The sequence below is a fragment of the Thamnophis elegans genome, chromosome 4 (genome assembly GCF_009769535.1).
Source record: "Thamnophis elegans isolate rThaEle1 chromosome 4, rThaEle1.pri, whole genome shotgun sequence".
Lineage (NCBI taxonomy): Eukaryota > Metazoa > Chordata > Lepidosauria > Squamata > Colubridae > Thamnophis > Thamnophis elegans.
The window spans coordinates 88858204-88874905 of NC_045544.1; the positions used below are offsets into that span (position 1 = coordinate 88858204).

The 16702-nt window shown below is 38.1% G+C and overlaps 2 protein-coding genes across 7 annotated transcripts in view; one reads left to right on the plus strand and one right to left on the minus strand.

Moving 5' to 3' along the window:
- The window catches only part of SPATA17 (spermatogenesis associated 17), a 95586-nt gene extending 85076 nt beyond the window's left edge, over nucleotides 1-10510 (minus strand). Inside the window, exons 1-4 of one of the 2 annotated variants that reach the window (XM_032215695.1) lie at nucleotides 10433-10510; nucleotides 4122-4211; nucleotides 3198-3279; nucleotides 224-274 (exon numbers count right to left, since the gene is read on the minus strand). In XM_032215695.1, the coding sequence (XP_032071586.1) occupies nucleotides 224-274; nucleotides 3198-3279; nucleotides 4122-4211; nucleotides 10433-10500 (291 nt within the window). In that variant the 5' untranslated portion in view covers nucleotides 10501-10510. Of the gene's footprint in view, nucleotides 1-223; nucleotides 275-3197; nucleotides 3280-4121; nucleotides 4212-5738; nucleotides 6517-10432 lie in introns of those variants that run through there. The other variant, XM_032215696.1, reaches the window with a different exon arrangement.
- Nucleotides 10511-10779: 269 nt separating this feature from the next.
- The window catches only part of GPATCH2 (G-patch domain containing 2), a 91878-nt gene continuing 85955 nt past the window's right edge, over nucleotides 10780-16702 (plus strand). For 2 of the 5 annotated variants that reach the window (XM_032215690.1, XM_032215691.1), the window contains exon 1: nucleotides 10783-11003. In XM_032215690.1, the coding sequence (XP_032071581.1) occupies nucleotides 10948-11003 (56 nt within the window). In that variant the 5' untranslated portion in view covers nucleotides 10783-10947. Of the gene's footprint in view, nucleotides 11004-16702 lie in introns of all 5 variants that reach the window. The other 3 variants (XM_032215692.1, XM_032215693.1, XM_032215694.1) reach the window with 3 other exon arrangements.

Below are 16702 nucleotides of genomic sequence, written 5' to 3' on the forward strand. Positions count from 1 at the left end.
TAGAAAAGACAATGAATTTGTAGTTTTAGATCTAACCAAGATTTTCAAAAATGCAATTTGGGATTACTTAGCGTAACTTGAAGTTTGTAACTATGTACCATTTCCTCACTTTACTATCAGCATATCAATCAAGTTTATATTATTCTGGGTTGCTTATTTTATTAAAAGCAAATTCAGAGCACAATTGACTTTTCATTTGTTTAACAAGTGAAGAAATATTTACCCTGACAGCCATTTCATTGTAGAAATTCATCTTCATAATAAAATATGCTGTCTGTGAAACAAGGGGTAGAGAGAGAAAAAATGGCATACATTTCAGTTACACAAATACTATACTTCTATTTTTACATATAAAAGGTAAGAATTTTTATACATAATACATAATAAGAGTTTTCGGTTTGGATGAAATAAAATCAAACTTAGAATCAAAGAGATGGGCTTGCTAATACATAATGCAGGCTTAACCAGAAAAATCTATGGTAGTCAAACCAGCAGCTAATGGAGATATATGATCATAAAATGCTCTCCGCTGAGTTTGATAATCAATGGTGCTCTACTGAGAGTAGAATAACAAAGCAGAAATATTCACAAGTGCTGGTGACATATAGTATTATATGATTTATTCACCAGGGTTCTTTTAACCAAAACTCACAGAAACATAAAAGGAATTCATATTTCAAGATGCCTGGTTTAATGAAAAATTCAAAGAAATGCTGTCTTCAGTCGAAATCGTTCAAGGATATGGATGCAGTGATGGAGCAAAATTGTGCCTTCCAACCATCTGTACTAAACGTTATGTACTTAGTTGCCTCCTGAGTAATCCTTGGGAATTTTGTTTCATTTAATATTCATTCTAACATCATAAAATCATAAATACAATGATAACATGTTACAGTGAATCCCCTGATATAAAAAAAAACACATTTCCTGGTTCCCTTCCAATAAAGATGAATTCCGTGCTCGGTGAAAGAATCTCCTGTTACAGCAAACGCTCACTTGGCAAGATAGGTTATTTTAATGGATACATCACTTTACACTAAGCTTTCACATCTGTTCCACCCTCTAATTACCAATGCAAAATGAACATAATTCACAACAGTATCATAAAAAAAGTAAAATAAGTACTTTCGAGATAGAAGAACGTCCTTTATTTAGCATAACATGCAGACTCTGGGGGCTTGGGAGTGTGTTTTAACTACAAATCAAAGAGAAAGAACCTCTCCTTGATATGCAGTTCCCTGTACTCTCGATCTTCCCTCCTGGCAAAAAAAAAATCACTGTAAAAGAGTTTCACTGTAATTAGTGTTATTGGAATTGCCTAGTCTGATCCAAAGCAAATTGTCTGTGGAGAGCAGCAGGACTGGATTATTTATCAACTGTCTGGGCAATTAAGAAGCAGTTGGCTGCAATATATTATTTACAAATGAACACAATGACGCTGCTTCATTTTAGATTCACTTTCTTCATTACATTAGTTGAGGCATTATTGCTTTTGTTTAATTAAGCCACTTTTTAAAATGCTTACTTTAATATCATATTGCTTCCTCAATAATATACCCAAAAGAAAAGAAAAAAACGAAGAAGAGATAGCTCTTTGGCGGGAGGGGAATGATATACTTAAGCCAGGAAATCCTTCAATTTGGTGATAAAATCAACCTCCTATCCAGATCCCTACAATAGATAGGAGCCAACAGATGGGAATATTTTCTCTTCTTTCCATAACTCAATCTTTATCTAACTCTGCTTTGCTAATATGTTTCAAAATAGACTGAACTGGGAATGGAATGCTATGGCTCAGAGGTGAAAAGTTAAAACACACATTATTGTAGAAGCCTAAATTCCCAAAAGGTTTTATCAATATCTAGAACTGCTACTTTTGTAGTTTTTATGGTACTAGTAACTAAGCTTATATATTATCTCCGGATTACATCTATAAACTCTAGATCTGTGATGGCACAGGTGCCGGAAGTAGCTTGCAGAGCCATCTCTCTAGGCACGCGAGCCATCACCCGTTGCTCTTGTGTTACGCCATGCGTACGCCGTGCGTACATGCGCACCGGGTGGTTGCTCTTCTGGTTTCCAGCATGCACACTCCCATTTTGGCACTCAGTGCTGAAAAGGCTCGCCAACACTGCTCTAGATCTTATGTCTGATTTTTTTTCAACTTCTGAGTCTAGTCTACACGCAAGGAATTCACTAGTAATCTTCCAATCCAATATAGGTAGTGACTGCAATTGTTTCCAGAGAGATGGTCATTAAATGACACAGTTGCTAAGTGAATTATGTGACTGAGGGTGAAAAAGAGAAAGTGATGCTGCAAAGATGGCTGGTTGCTGCTATATCATTCAAATGAACTTCTCTCTTATAATTTCCTATCACTGGGGTGTTTTTTCCCCCTTTTCCCCCTCCTTGTAGAACAAGAATTTGCTTTTCTCTGTAGTGCAGCACTTTCCTAAAATGTGCTAACTGCAAGTTAAAAAGCTGAGTTTTGTGACCTTAATTACAAGCTAATGGTTGTGCCTTGAAACTGGCCAAACCTTAATCGGTTTCACACTGAACACTTTTGTTGTTGTAAATGCATGCATTGGTCAGAAAATGAATTTTTTACTACTTGTTTACTAGTGGTTTATTTTTGAACAGTTGTTATCTGAGGCAGTTGCTACAGGAGAAGTACCTATACTATTAAGCCTCCTTTTGCTTAACTTCAAATCTTATATAAGGCTGACCAGTTGTGTTATCTGCTGGAAATTCTAGACAATAGCAGCAGTGTCCACTGGGATAGAAGGGAAGATGGAACTAAATCGCAATGTTGTGATACAAGCCTTACTCCTTTTCTACAGACATTTGATGGTACCCCAAAAGACTGGAACCTTCAGTACAACACTTTGGCATTTAACAAATGTAGCAGGATTCTGTGGTCACTGCTGAATAAGAGGGTAGTGTCACAAGGAACCAATGAGATTCTGTTTGCAATTAACAAATTCCAAATAGCACAAATATAAGATTTATTTCTCTTTTTTATCCGAGCCTATTTGCTTTATTTTTCAGATATCTGAACACTTATGCATGACCAAAAATGCATAAATCTGAAAATACGTAATGTATTACATATTTGTTCCAATAAAATAATTGTACCTGTTTTGTACAGATGCAAATTATGGAAAACTTAAAATATAGTTTTAGAAACTTAATTTTACCTCCACCATTTTTCTGAATTTTTTCCGCCCTTGATAACCCCGCCACCATTTCTGAATGAATACCATCATTTTGTTCAGATACCTAAAACAAAATACTTTAGTAAGGATATAAATTAATAGATATCTTTTACAGTTTTTAAGTTTCTGAATATGAAATTTTAATATCAATTTTATCAATTTCAGTTTTAGAACAATTTGTATTCTGAATAGTGTATTTTGAGAGATATCATCTTGATAGTGTACACTTGTAAAGCGTTTCCATGATTACTATCAGGTTGACATAGAAAAAGGGAGGAAAGGGAGAATTCCATACATACCTTTGGCCAGAGTCAGGTCTCATATTCCTACAGCTGATGTGTGAAATGTGCATGTGTTGGTGGATGTGATTTATGACACAGACAGAAGGGAAAGGATACAGAGGTAAAGTTCAAACACAATTAAGCGGAAATCAATTTCGGCCCCACAGAACAACATGCCAAAATGTTGATCCTAATAAATGAATGGATTTCTTTTGAACTTTGTCTCGAGGCTAATTAATTAGGTAATCTTTTGGAAACTTCACAAATAGTTATATGCAATATAGCATGTTGAGTATAACTTGTTGCTGTTTTTCAAACATATGATCTTTTCAGTATTATTGTTATATAATCAACAAAATGGTTGTTGATTATAGAACAAATGTTCTTATTCTTGCATTAGCTCCCCCTACATGTATTTGAACTTTGCACTTTCCTGTTAACCAATTTCAAACAGAACCAAACATGAAAAAAAAATTGCAATAATTTTGCATGCTGTATGAAAATGAACATTAAACCTAAAATCCCATTTCATGTAAAAAAGGATTTGATTTCTACTGTAAGCATACATGCATATTAGTTTTCAGATGAACATATTTATGATGTTTACAGGTACAGCTTAAATTACCTGATGTATGCCCGGACTTTGCACCCTCGAAACCAACTCTGAATTTTTACAGCAGCATAATATTCTGTTTTTCTGTATTCATCTACCCACCTAAAAGCAAAAGAGATAACTTTCACAATCTGTACTGTGATCATTTATATTAAAGATCAGAATAAGCAAGTAGTATTATTTTTATTAAATCAAGTACCTTTATTTATTTAATATCTTTTTACCACTCTTAGGTGTAAAGACTACTTGCAATTTCCTCCTACCCTACAACATTCAGTGTTAAACTATAAAAAACATTTGTAACTGAATTTTATATTAATTACAATAGTATCATTTTAGAAAAACCAAAAGAATAGGAACCATAGGAACCATCAAGTCCAAACTATGGTTAGGGAAAGGATCCAAATTAAAGCACTACTGACAAATACATCCTTAGCAAAGGTTGTATGGATATTAGTTAGGGATGCTTTAATTTGGCTTCATTCCAAAGTTTCAATTACTGAAAAATAGCTTACTAGCTTCCTTATTATTGGTTCTACTCTTAGGTAGTTCATGACATTAGGAAGGACTATGCCTTATAATTTTACATCATCATTCTGTGCCTTGTCATGACAGAAAATGAATGCTATTCTTTCCAGTACTTGAAAAGCGCTATCATACCCTCAACTCCATCATCTTTCTGAAAAGCTCACTAAATTCAGTAACTTAAGACTCCACCCTTTGATCATCCTCATTGTTTGTACATTTTCCAGTTGTCTCAATCTTCTGATACCCAAACAACACAAACAAAAACGGAATAATTATCACCATCTTTGGACTTCTATTTTTAAAGTATTATATTTATTTATCATTCTGTTATTTTCAGCCCTCTTTGTAACTCACCAAGACAATGTTGAACATATTTTTCTATATTTTAGACAAGGGGTTTTGAACATTTTCCAGGCCACATAATATGTTTCCTAATTAAAAAAAACTGATCAAGAGGCAAAGTTTTAGTAATAGAAAATTGGTTGTGCTTAATTTTTTTGTCCTTAATCTTTCACAAAACCTCATCACATTTTTGTGAAATCTTAGGATATCCTACAACAGTTTGAAAAACTCTTCCCTAAAATACAAGAGCAATATCCATTCTTCTCCAAGATTCCTTTGCAGCTTTGCTTAGTATGGAAGAGAACATACCTTTAATTATTCTTAATGTAGCTAAGATCCTTCCTTATTTTAAAAGACTGATGAAATACCAGATTCCCATTTAGTCAGGTATATGTCTGGAAGAAGGACTAGAAGGGATGTCTGAGCTTAATTTTGTTTATATTTCATATATTATTCCCACATGAAGAAGATAAGCATATTTCAGGATTTAAGGATAACCTGAGGAAGTGGCTTCACTTGGTGGATTTTCTACAGATTTGGTGCACAATTCTTAAAACAGAATTTTCTAAAGTGTGTTTCGACTAAATTGTGTACATGTAATTCCTGGTTAACAACAGTAATTGTGATCAGAATTTCTATTGCTAAGCGAGGTAGTCATAAACTCTAATGCCAATTGACCTCATTGCTTAGTAGCCAAAATCCAGCTCTTCCCTTTGCTATTGCTAACTGAATCCAAATCATTATTGGGCAAGAACTCACCTCAAATCAGGTCATCCCTGGTTTAGTCCATCCCAGGCTTGAGCCTCAGTAAGGTAAGGGATTGCCTCCTCTTCAGTTCTCTCTACTCGCCTATTTTCCTCCCATTTCTGCCATTTTGGCCATTATGTTTTCTGTTGCTTCTGCTGTCCTATCAGTCCCAGCTGACTTTCATTGTCTTCTACTTCCCACTTCTGATGAGGCATGCCTGGCTGGCCCTTCATGAGGCAGCTACTGGTTGCACCAGGCCTTTTCCCCAAGGTGATGTGTAGTCTTGCCCAATTGTGTGCAGTCTTCTAAAGACATTTTGGAAGGTTTTGGAAGCCCATGGCAGCAGTTCCACTGGATAAAAGGATGGCAAGGGCAGTGGAGCACAGATTAGCAGGAACAGCAAAGATGGCGAAGGACAGGGCAGCCAAAAGGCCAAAGTTAAGAGGGGGGAATCATAAGTGTTGATGAGCTGCCAAGTACCTGTATTTTGATCACCTGACAAGGAGGGGCGGGACTACAATGTAAAGGGCCAGGCTGAGCTTGCTTCCTCAGTAGTGGGAGCTACATCAGCAGGGCAGTTGGACCAGTGGAGCTCATGGCAGCAGGTCAGCAGAAGGCTAGCCAAAGCGCAGAGATTCAGGGGAAACAGGCAGATAGAGAGAGTTAAAGTGTCTCTGCAATTGTAAATGAGGGAAAACTACCAGGCACCTGAATTTTGAACATGACCATGGGGTTGCTGCAATGGCCATAACTTTGAATATTGGGGGTAATTACCATTTGTTCAGTGCCGTCATAACTTCAAGTAGTAGCTAAACAAATGATCATTGAATGAGGACTACCTGTAGTAGAAAGTCCACTTATCTTCAGGCTTTGACAGATTTCTATTTGAGGCATGTTTTTTTTAGACCCTTACCTTTCAATAAATACCATCATCATATCTGGATAAGAGGTACAAGGGGGAACTAGCAGTGAAATCCTTGTTTATCTGTGTGTTCTGAGGGCAAAAGATTTAATGCATTATGTATTGATCTGTAAATTATACTTGGCATGAAGAATTCAATTTATTTATCCACGGTTACATCAGTCTAACTGGTATATATAATTCAGCAAGCAGAACTGGATGTTGCTGCAGCAAGGAAGATTAGAGGAAAAGCAGTGGCAGCCATGGCAGCTAATTATAAAGGGAATAAAATAGTTTAAAATTGTGTTGATTTTTCCCTCTTGTTCTTATTTTCACTCAATAGTTTAGATAGTTTTATGAATGTTTTGTGATTCTGTTTTTAATTAATGATGGGGCTAATCTCCTTTGTTTTTTCTCTCTTTTATTCTCTGTATGTCTTTTTAGCCTGTTTGATTGTAGCATTATCAAGCTATCCCACTTAATTTTGTTTCTGTGAATCTGCTAAATATTCTGTCTAATAAAACACTGAAGAGTACAAGGCTAGAATCTTACACTTATATATCTACCGTAAAAGACAACCTGGGGACTGTTGGGTCATTTTTTCAGAGATATTTCCTTACCTAAACAGAGAAAGAGAATCACCACAGATGAGTGGGAGTGACTTCCAACTTCCTGCCAGCTTCCCTCTGACTTTGAAGGAAGCTGGTAGGGAATATAAAAGTGACCACAGCTGACTGTGGCAGCATTGAAGCAGAAGAACCGAATAAGAAAACTATAAAGGAGCTTGGACAACCTCTAGTCCAACCGCCTGCTAAAACAGGAGACCCTATACCAGGAGTCTCCAATCTGTGGGCCATGGCCCAGTACCGGGCCATGGCCTCTTGGCCACTGGGCCTCATGAATGGCTGGTCAGTGCATGCACGTGCACACTATGCCCACTTGCACTAGCATTATGGTGTTCCACGGGTGCTAGTAATGTTGTATCAAACAGGCACTGGCGCTGCTGTGAGTGCACACCCACACTTGCACTAGCGTTGTGATGGTGTCCGTGCACTAACTTCGCTGCAAGCATACACCCCCCACTCATGTTAGCACTGTGGCATTGCGCAAATGCTAGTGTTGCCTGTGGGTACTTGTGACCCCATTTGCATCTCACACACACTCATGGCCCCCTTTGTGCACATGCTCCCAGCCCCTTAAAGATGCCTGCCCCTCCCACCCCGGGCCAACCCAGAAAGGTTGGAGAATTCTGCCCTATACCATTTCAGAAAAATGGTAGGATCATCCCCAATTCTTTAGGCAAGAACTGATTAATTGTTTTGTCGAAAATTGCTCCTTAGTTCTAGGTTGATTCTCTCTTTGATTACTTTCCATCCATTGCTTCTTTTTATTCAGGTGTTTTGGAGAATAGGTCGATCCCCTCATCTTAAACATTGGAACACTATCATTTCACATGTTAGTCCTTCTTTTCATTAGACAGCCATAGCTAATTCATGCAACCATTATTCATATGTTTTAGCCTCCAGTCCCCTAATCATCTTTGTTGCTCTGCTTTGCACTCTTTTATATTGATTTTAAAAAATCTTGTCGTATGAAGCACAAAACAATCAAACCTGGAGTTTTAGTAGAATAAAGGATGAGTCATTCTCTCTCAGCTCACCTTAGCTGGTTCTTGTTGTGGGAAAAATAGGAGGCAGAAGGTATGTTGACTATGTTCACTGCCTTGAGTTTTTGTAAAAATTATAAAAATGGGATACAAATAAATATAAATATTTATTTATAACCCAATAAATATAGATATTTCAAAAATATATTGAAAAACATTTCAAATGTTTAAAAGAGATCAGATGATGCAAGTTTGTTTTAAAAGTGCTTTCAAACACATTTACAAGTGGATTTGAAACATTAGAAGCTACTAAAGGTACTCTATTTAGTCCCAAGCTTGAGTGAAATCATTAATCCCTACTGATTTTAGTCAAGTCCAATAAATAGGACTTCTGAAAAAGTTCTTAAATCATGGGTATATTTATTTAGTAGTCAAGAAATATGCGGCAGACTAGGACTTGATAGAGTAGCCATGAATGTCTTATGCAAGCCAAGGTATTCCCTGTGACTATTTATGGAAGTGAAAGTTAGACTTTGAGGAAGCAAGATAGTAAGAATGCACATGCTTTTGAACTTTGATGTTAGAGAAGACTCCTGGGAATGCTGTGAACAGTCTAGAAAACAAACAAAAGGATCATTCGAACAAAACAACTCAAAGGTCTCACTCAAGGTACAAATTATCCTAGGTTGTACTTATAATGCTGAGACCTAGTTCTGTAGAAGAGCCTTTAATGCTGGGAAAGGTGGAAAGAAAAGAGGAGAACCAGCAGCAAGGTGGGTGGACTCCATTACAGTGTTGATTATAGCATAGTTATAATAGTTAAGACTGAAAGACTTGGTTAAGGTTAGATTGCCATGAAGAAAATCTCTGAGGCCTCCGACAGTTGACAAGGATTTCATTGTACATAATCAGTCAATATTTATTCATACCAGAGTCCAAATCATTTGTAACTTAGAGATCATCACCAGCACTTTGAACTGGATCTAGAAATGCACTGGTAAATAGAACAGTATTACAATGTGATTTCCTTGTTGGGACTTAGAACACCAGTGGATAAATTCTGAACCATTCATAGTCGGTTTGCTGCCCATACTAAACAAAACAAGAAAGAAAAAAAACATGTATCTCTTTATCTATTGTGTGATCATGATATTCACATTTATTCCTATGGCCAAATTATTATTATTTTTAAATCAGACTTATTTTAAAAAAAGAAAAAAAAAGACAGCTATTTGGAGAACTAGTGATGTTTCAAAAGCAGTTCTTCCCAATCAGGTACTTTTGAACTATAGTTACAGCTTTCATCATTTCCAGCCTGTCCACCCAGTTCTGATGGAAATTTCAGACTAACACATCTCAACCACAAACTACCAGCCAATTACACTTTAGCCTTGTATGTTCTGCTAACCCAGTCAAGGAGCTAGATTATGTCAGATTGCAATGCGACTCTTCCCTCTCCTCCTATGAGTAACCAAGGGCAAGCAAGTTGTGTGTCCTCATGGTGTTGTCAACGTTATTCCTTAAAGAACTGTTTAGACCAGGGGTCTCCAACCTTGGCAACTTTAAGCCTGCAGACTTCAACTCCCATAATTCCCCAGCCAGCAAAGTTGAAGTCTGCCAAGCTTAAAGTTGTCAAGGTTGGAGACCCCTGGTTTAAACACACTGCTTCCTATTTTCATGTAAAGGTGACAAAATTCCCTTGACATCTAGAAAAGAGCCAAGAGACTCTTTTTTAATGCAAAATATGACGAACAAATGCAGAAGTAGCTGCCTTCTCCCTGTCGCCAAGATGAATTTGGTGGAGTTAAGAGTCATGGGGATGAAGAAGCCGCACTGTTTACTTCTGGGGGAAACCTCGCTTTTAGAAACAGAAAAAAAGCACCATTACCCGTTAGCAAGTTTCAATTTTTCCCCAACTGAACGCCATTCCCTTTCAATTCCAACGCTCATGAGAAACCCTGATCTTTCCACCTACGTTCCCCATTACTCTTATGTTACCATGGTGACTTAGTCATAGGCTACACGTGTGAACGCGTGAACTCTAATTTGCGGGGTGGGAATTCCCGATACTTCTTGGTCAGGAAAAAACAACAACAAAGAACAAGCAGCACCGGCAAACCTGGAAATCACCTCAGAGACAAGGAAAGGATTCGCCCTGGACGAATAATTCAAGAGCCTTGGGAATGAGGCCCCCGTTACCTGTTTCTACTGAAATACTCTTCCTTGAAGCTCGGTAGCCGCTCTTGCAGCCGGACCAAAGTGGCCATCTTCCCCCCCACCCCCCCTGCCCGGCTCCCAGGGATAGTATACAAATTTTCGTCATGGCAACTGGATCGTACCATCTCGCCGAGAGGGGAAAAGGATACAAAACTTCTGCGGGGGGGGGAGAGAGAGACGGAGATAAAGAAGCGGCGGGTTTAGTTCCGCGGGGTGAAAGAGGGAGAGTAATAAGTTAGGCGAAGCGAGGGCGGCGGCGGGGAGACAACAACCCCCCTCATGCTTGTGTCACGTCCCTAACAGGGAAACCGTCATGGTCGAGGCCGGTTTCCTTCCAGCGCCGAAGCTGCTTCCGGGATACCATCATGAGCGAGTGAGAAGTGCGGCAGCCCGTCCGCGGCCCGGTGAACCGTCCTCGTCCTCCTCCTCCTCCTTCCCGAATTCTGCAAAGCGGCACTTGTCTCCTCAGGGAGCGGCCGACTGCGGGCGCTGAGTACATGTTCCGGGTGGCTCAGCCCAACCCGAGCAGACCTCCGGCCGCCAGGAAGAGCTGGTGAGGGGCGGGGAAAGGGGTGGTGAGCGGGGGGCAGAGGAGAACGGGTGGCCTCGAGGCGGAGGGAGAGGGGCGATGGACTAGGTTGCCCTGGGGGGTCGAAGGAGAGGAGCGATGACCTACTACGAGCTTTGCGTAGAGATCCTCTTTCCAAAATCAACTCTAGAGCAGCTGCGGCATGGAGACTCGGGGTATAATTTTTGTCGGTGTTTACATCTTAAACCTCCTGGATGAAGCCGGATTTTAGGGCCTTTGTAAGGGGTAAAGTTGAGGTTTAATAAATAGCAGAAGACCTGTTTTCTGAAATGGGCTGGAATGAGAATGCAAAGAAAGAGTGGCTGGGATGAGTGGCCGGGGTGTGAATCCTTGGTTGGTTAGTGATGGGTTAGATGGGTTAGCCCTGGAGCATCTGCTGAAGTTCCCTCTGTTGCAAACTTGAAAGAGATTGTCCTGCGTTTATTTGTATTGGGATCACGCTAGGTACCAGAAGACATTGTCCACTGTACTTTCCATAGGTTGGGGAGTGATCAGATTTGTATGCTTGCTGCATCTGAACAGGATATTTTGGGAACTAACAGAGCACTTCTTTTGCTACAAGATTAAACATCCTTAAAAGAAAACGCTTAGGCTATGAATTCATTTTTAACAGCTGAATTACTTGCTTTTCTCTTGCTCTATTTTTTTATACAGTTGTCTTAAATGCTTGCAGCATTTAAGTATAGAAGAAAAAACAGAAAGATGGGGCAAAACTTGTTTTTCCCTCTGCAAACTTGTACAGTGCCTTCAGAAATATAGTCCAATGAAGTCTGATAAAAATACTGCTAAATGCAACATCAGAAAAAAAGGAATTTTGCTGTAAATCCCAACACTACTTTGATTTCTTCTTCTAGCATTTCCTCAAGTTCTGGGCTTGTTTGTGTATCCAGTGTTGATATATTGGTCGTGACAGGAATTGACCAATCTACCTAGGCCTGACTTTATGGACTGAAAGAATGACTAGCCCAAAGTTACCCTGTCAGTTTTTATATCTAAAGTGGGACTAGAAATCAGTCTCCTGGTTTGTAGGCTGCTGCCCTAACCACTAGACCAAACTGCCTTTCTCTTGCTGACTTTTCATGAATGCATGAAATTTTAAGTGTCCAAAGAGGCTAATGATGTATTTATGTGAAAGTACAAGAATAGGAGATATTGCAAATCTGGGCAAGGAGGAAACAAGGCTAAATTCATTTTTATAATTAAAAATATATGACAAATACTGAAATTTGACTTTATTGTTAAAGCAAATTATAGAAAATATATGCTGTAGCTTGATAAAAGAATAGCACATAATTTTTTGACACATCTACAAGTGATCCAGAATTCTTGTGTTCATATGATAGGGGAGGAAAGCTAATTTTCTTTAATTGCACATAAATAAGGCTAGAGAAAAAAGTTGTAGGGAATATAGAACACAGTTAAAGAGATATAATTGAAAAGATATTGATTCATAAAAGGGAGGTTTAACTCTATGCTGCTATCTAAATAACCATGTTATAAACTTGACGCATTTTATGGGCAGACGGTAACAACCATTAGCCTCCATGGAACACCATCTGTAATAAAATGGTGCTTTAAAGTTTGTAAATCCTTTGCAGAATATTTCTGCATAAATATAATCTGAAACACTTTTATAGGACTTTTATTTGGCCATTTCAAAATATTACTTTTCTTCCCCTTTAACCATCCTTTGTTTGCATGACTTGTCTCTTGGATCATCTTGTTGCATGTTGAACTTTCTCTTAAGCTTATGTTCATGAATAGAGTACCCTGACACTTTACTGTAGAATTTTCTGGTACCATTCAGAATAGTCTGTCGATGATGGCGAGCCATCCTGATCCAGAGACAGCCAGAGGTGGTATTCTACCAGTTTGTATTGGTTCATCTGAACCAGTAGTGAAAATCATGAGTAGCCTCGCCCACCCGCCCCAGCTCTACGGCATCCCATTTAGGACCTTTTTTTGCCAAAAGCGCATGCACGGAAGGCTTTGCTCATGTACAGAGCTGGTGCGTGCAATCACATTTGCAAACCGGTAAGGAAGGTAAGTGAATACCACTCCTGGAAACAGCAAAGCAGGCCCAAACCATGATACTGCCATCACATTTCACAGATAGAATAAGGCTCTAATGCAGGAATCCAGTATTTGCCTTTAACCAAATATAACCGTTTTCAGTTAATCAGGAAAGTTCTACTTTGATCTTATACATCCACAGTATATTCTTAATAGGTTTCTGGCTTATCTGCATGGTCTTTCATAAACTGTAGATGGGCAGCAATTTTCTTTCTCCTTGCAATCCTTTTACACACCCACATACCATTGTTGTTCAGTGTTCTCAGGATGGCAGTCTCATAACAATGACATTCAACCAATGCAAGAGAGGATTTTGGTTCATTAGACATTACCCTAAGTTTCTTTGAGACCTCCCTTATTCTTGGTGTGATCTTGGTTGGTCAACTACTTAATTTATCTTCCATTTGTGCATAATCCAAAGGTGCTTTTTCAAAGAGGCAACTGGACTTTCTGTTTTTCTTTGAAGACATTTCACTTCTCATCCAAGAAGCTTCTTCAGCTCTGACTGGATGGTGGGGAATGGAAGGATTTATACTCCTTGCAAATAGCTGGCCATTTGCATTTTTTTAGCAGGTCATTAAGGTAACCTGGAGGTTTATCTGTATCATCAGGGTCACCTGAGTGCTGCAAATGGGTGTGGAGCCTTCTTGGAAATGTTGAAAGGACTGTGTTGTAGATTAGAGATAGATGATGTCGTGTCCCTCCTCCTCTATTGAGAGAGGGCTGTTCAAATTTGACATAGATGACCTCATTAACCCCTCTTTCAAACCAGCGGTCCTCTGTCCAAAATGTGGACTTCGTCTTCAAAAGAGTGGCCTTTGTCTTTTCAATGTGTTTGTTCTGACACAGATAAACCTTCAAGTGACCTCAAGAACTCACTAAGAGAATGCCAATGACCAGCTGTCTGCAAGGAGCATAAATCCTTTCATTCCCCACCATCCAGTCAGCGCTGAAGAAGCTTCTTGGATGAAAAGCAAAATGTCTTCAGAGAAAAACCAGAAAGTCCAGTTGCCTCTTGAAAAAGCACCTTTGGGACAACTATGACCTGGATGACTGTGAATCTCCATAGATATTTGTGTATAGTAAACATCTGTCATACATTCAAATCAATGGTGGGTTGCAGGCGGTACGCCCTGGTATAGGCGTACCGGAGCCTGCCTGGAGCACGGGGTACCATTCCAGTATGGTGCTCCGGAGGGCCCACCCACCCACCCGAGTTCCTTACCTGCCCTTTAAGCCTTTGGCGCTTCTGCGCACACGCATGGCACGTATGGCACCTGTGCTATGCTCCGCTGAGCAGCTGGAGGAGCATCGCTGAGGCTTGCGGAGGCATCACAGGCAGGTATGACACGGGCGCGCACACTGCGCGTGTCCATGTGGGTGATCCGGAACCCACCACTGATTCAAATACATGCACATACAGAGAACATTTGTACACTTACAAGCAGAAATATCAGGTAAAAATGATATAATATACTATGATATGGAAAAATATTAACTCTAGAAGAAAAGAAGAAATTACAGAAAATCAAAGCTGGATTTGTGGGCATGAGAAGACCTAAGTGAACTGGGGGGGGGGGAGCAAAACTCTGTTTAAAAACAGTCTCTTCCAGGCAGTAGTTATTTTTAATCTAATATTCAAAGCATGCATACTTTTCAGGCTATTCTTCAAAAGTATCTACTTTTTAAGCAGCAATGCTTGCAGTGATTTGTATCCTGCTCCTTTGTTTATTTTCCACATTATTTTCTCAGCAAACATTAAGACAAACCTCCTTCTTTCCAGAAGTAATTATTGGAAAGAGGAGTGCTTTGTTTTTCTATCAAGTAATTTGTTGGATAGTTCTCTATTTTATAAATAGAATAATAGCTTTGCCTCACTCCGTTTTTTTAAACAATATACAATAATACATAAATTAAAAGACTGACTTTATTTGAAACACATATTTTTGCTTTGAGTTATAATTATATACCCTGAATTTCCATGTAGTTCTATGATGTAAAAAGCCTAGTAAAATAAAATATACAATCCTTGAGGGAAGTTCTTTAGGTATAACAAAGTATCATAAAGCTGAATTTTTGATTTGGGTAAATAAATAGGTAAAAGAATGTTCAGCATTTGCTGAATGCTGAACATTCAGCAAATCACTAGATGATTATATGACTTCATATTTTTTATTTATTAAGTTTCTATGGCCACCCATCACAAGTAAGTGACGCTTGATGGTGAATGAACATAAAACAGTTAAAACAATTACAATATAATACAAATGTAATATTTTTATTTATATGTATAGACTACACATTTCCCTCATGAAAAAAAATCAACCTAAATATCAGTATAGCTAGGAAACATGACCCTTCATACCCTCTAGGCCTTGGGCCCAGGCTCAAAGCCAGATCTTCAAGGCCTTACAAAAGACCAAGTGGATCAGAATTTTGGTTACAGTTTATTCAGCTTTCTTTTTATCCTTCAACATGCAACAGCTTTCTTTCAGCTGATGGAATATCATCAATATGATTCAAGTTGCATTTTTAAGAGACAAGACAAGTCAGTCTATTTCCTGTATCCATTCATAAAGTGATTTTAATGGGATTTCTCAGCAACCATCTTCAGATATCATATTGGAATAAAAAGTATGGCATTGAGTAACTCACAGTGCTTATTACCATATCTCATAAACATATACTTTACCATTTTTTTTAAAATGATGTCATTACTTGCACAAACTTTATGGCAGACATTAGGATTGAAAAATAAGACTGCGTGGATAAGAAGGGGTACCTGTAAATAGTATTTCAACTAAATTTAAATGGCTTTCACAGTTGATTTATGCTCATACCTATTTTATACTGTACTGTTCTTTCATTATAATTAAGAATGTTATAAAAAACTACCCTGCAGCCCTATCATCTCTCTTGTGTTTTTCTTGGATTATGCCATTCAGAGGATAAAATATAGACGTAATTGATTTTTGTGATCTGAAAAGCACATTGTTAGCTAGTTTAAATGTTAGTATAGTTTATAATAGTTGCCAAAAAACAGCCCAGCAACATGGATAAAGAGAGCAAAATACATATTTTAAATGATGAAACTCTATGATTACTACATATATGAAATACTAAATTTAATGTCATTGATCTATATACATATAGAACAACTATGTAAAGATATTCATGTTGTGGGGTTAAAATGAAAGGAGATCCCCATGTAAGTTGTCTTACAGTCCTGGAAAAGCAGGATATAAATTAAATAAATGAATTCATTGTTTGATAGATTAGTAATAATTTCATATAATCCCTTAGGATAAAGTAAAACTAAACTAAACTGTTCTGTTCTCTGTCTTTGTGTTTTGAATGACACTAGAAATCAAAAATAGAGACGAGACAGAATATTATGAAATTTGGAACAAAATGTATCAATCTTTGGAAATGAGGTAAAGGAGTCGGAACAGAACATTTTGAGGATTGTAAAATTGGAACTGGATAATACATAGATAAATATATAAAGGAGGATAAGGGATATTTTAATAAGATTAATGTAGCTATGTACGATAAGTAGAAACTATTTGTTGTTATGTTAAAATATGTAT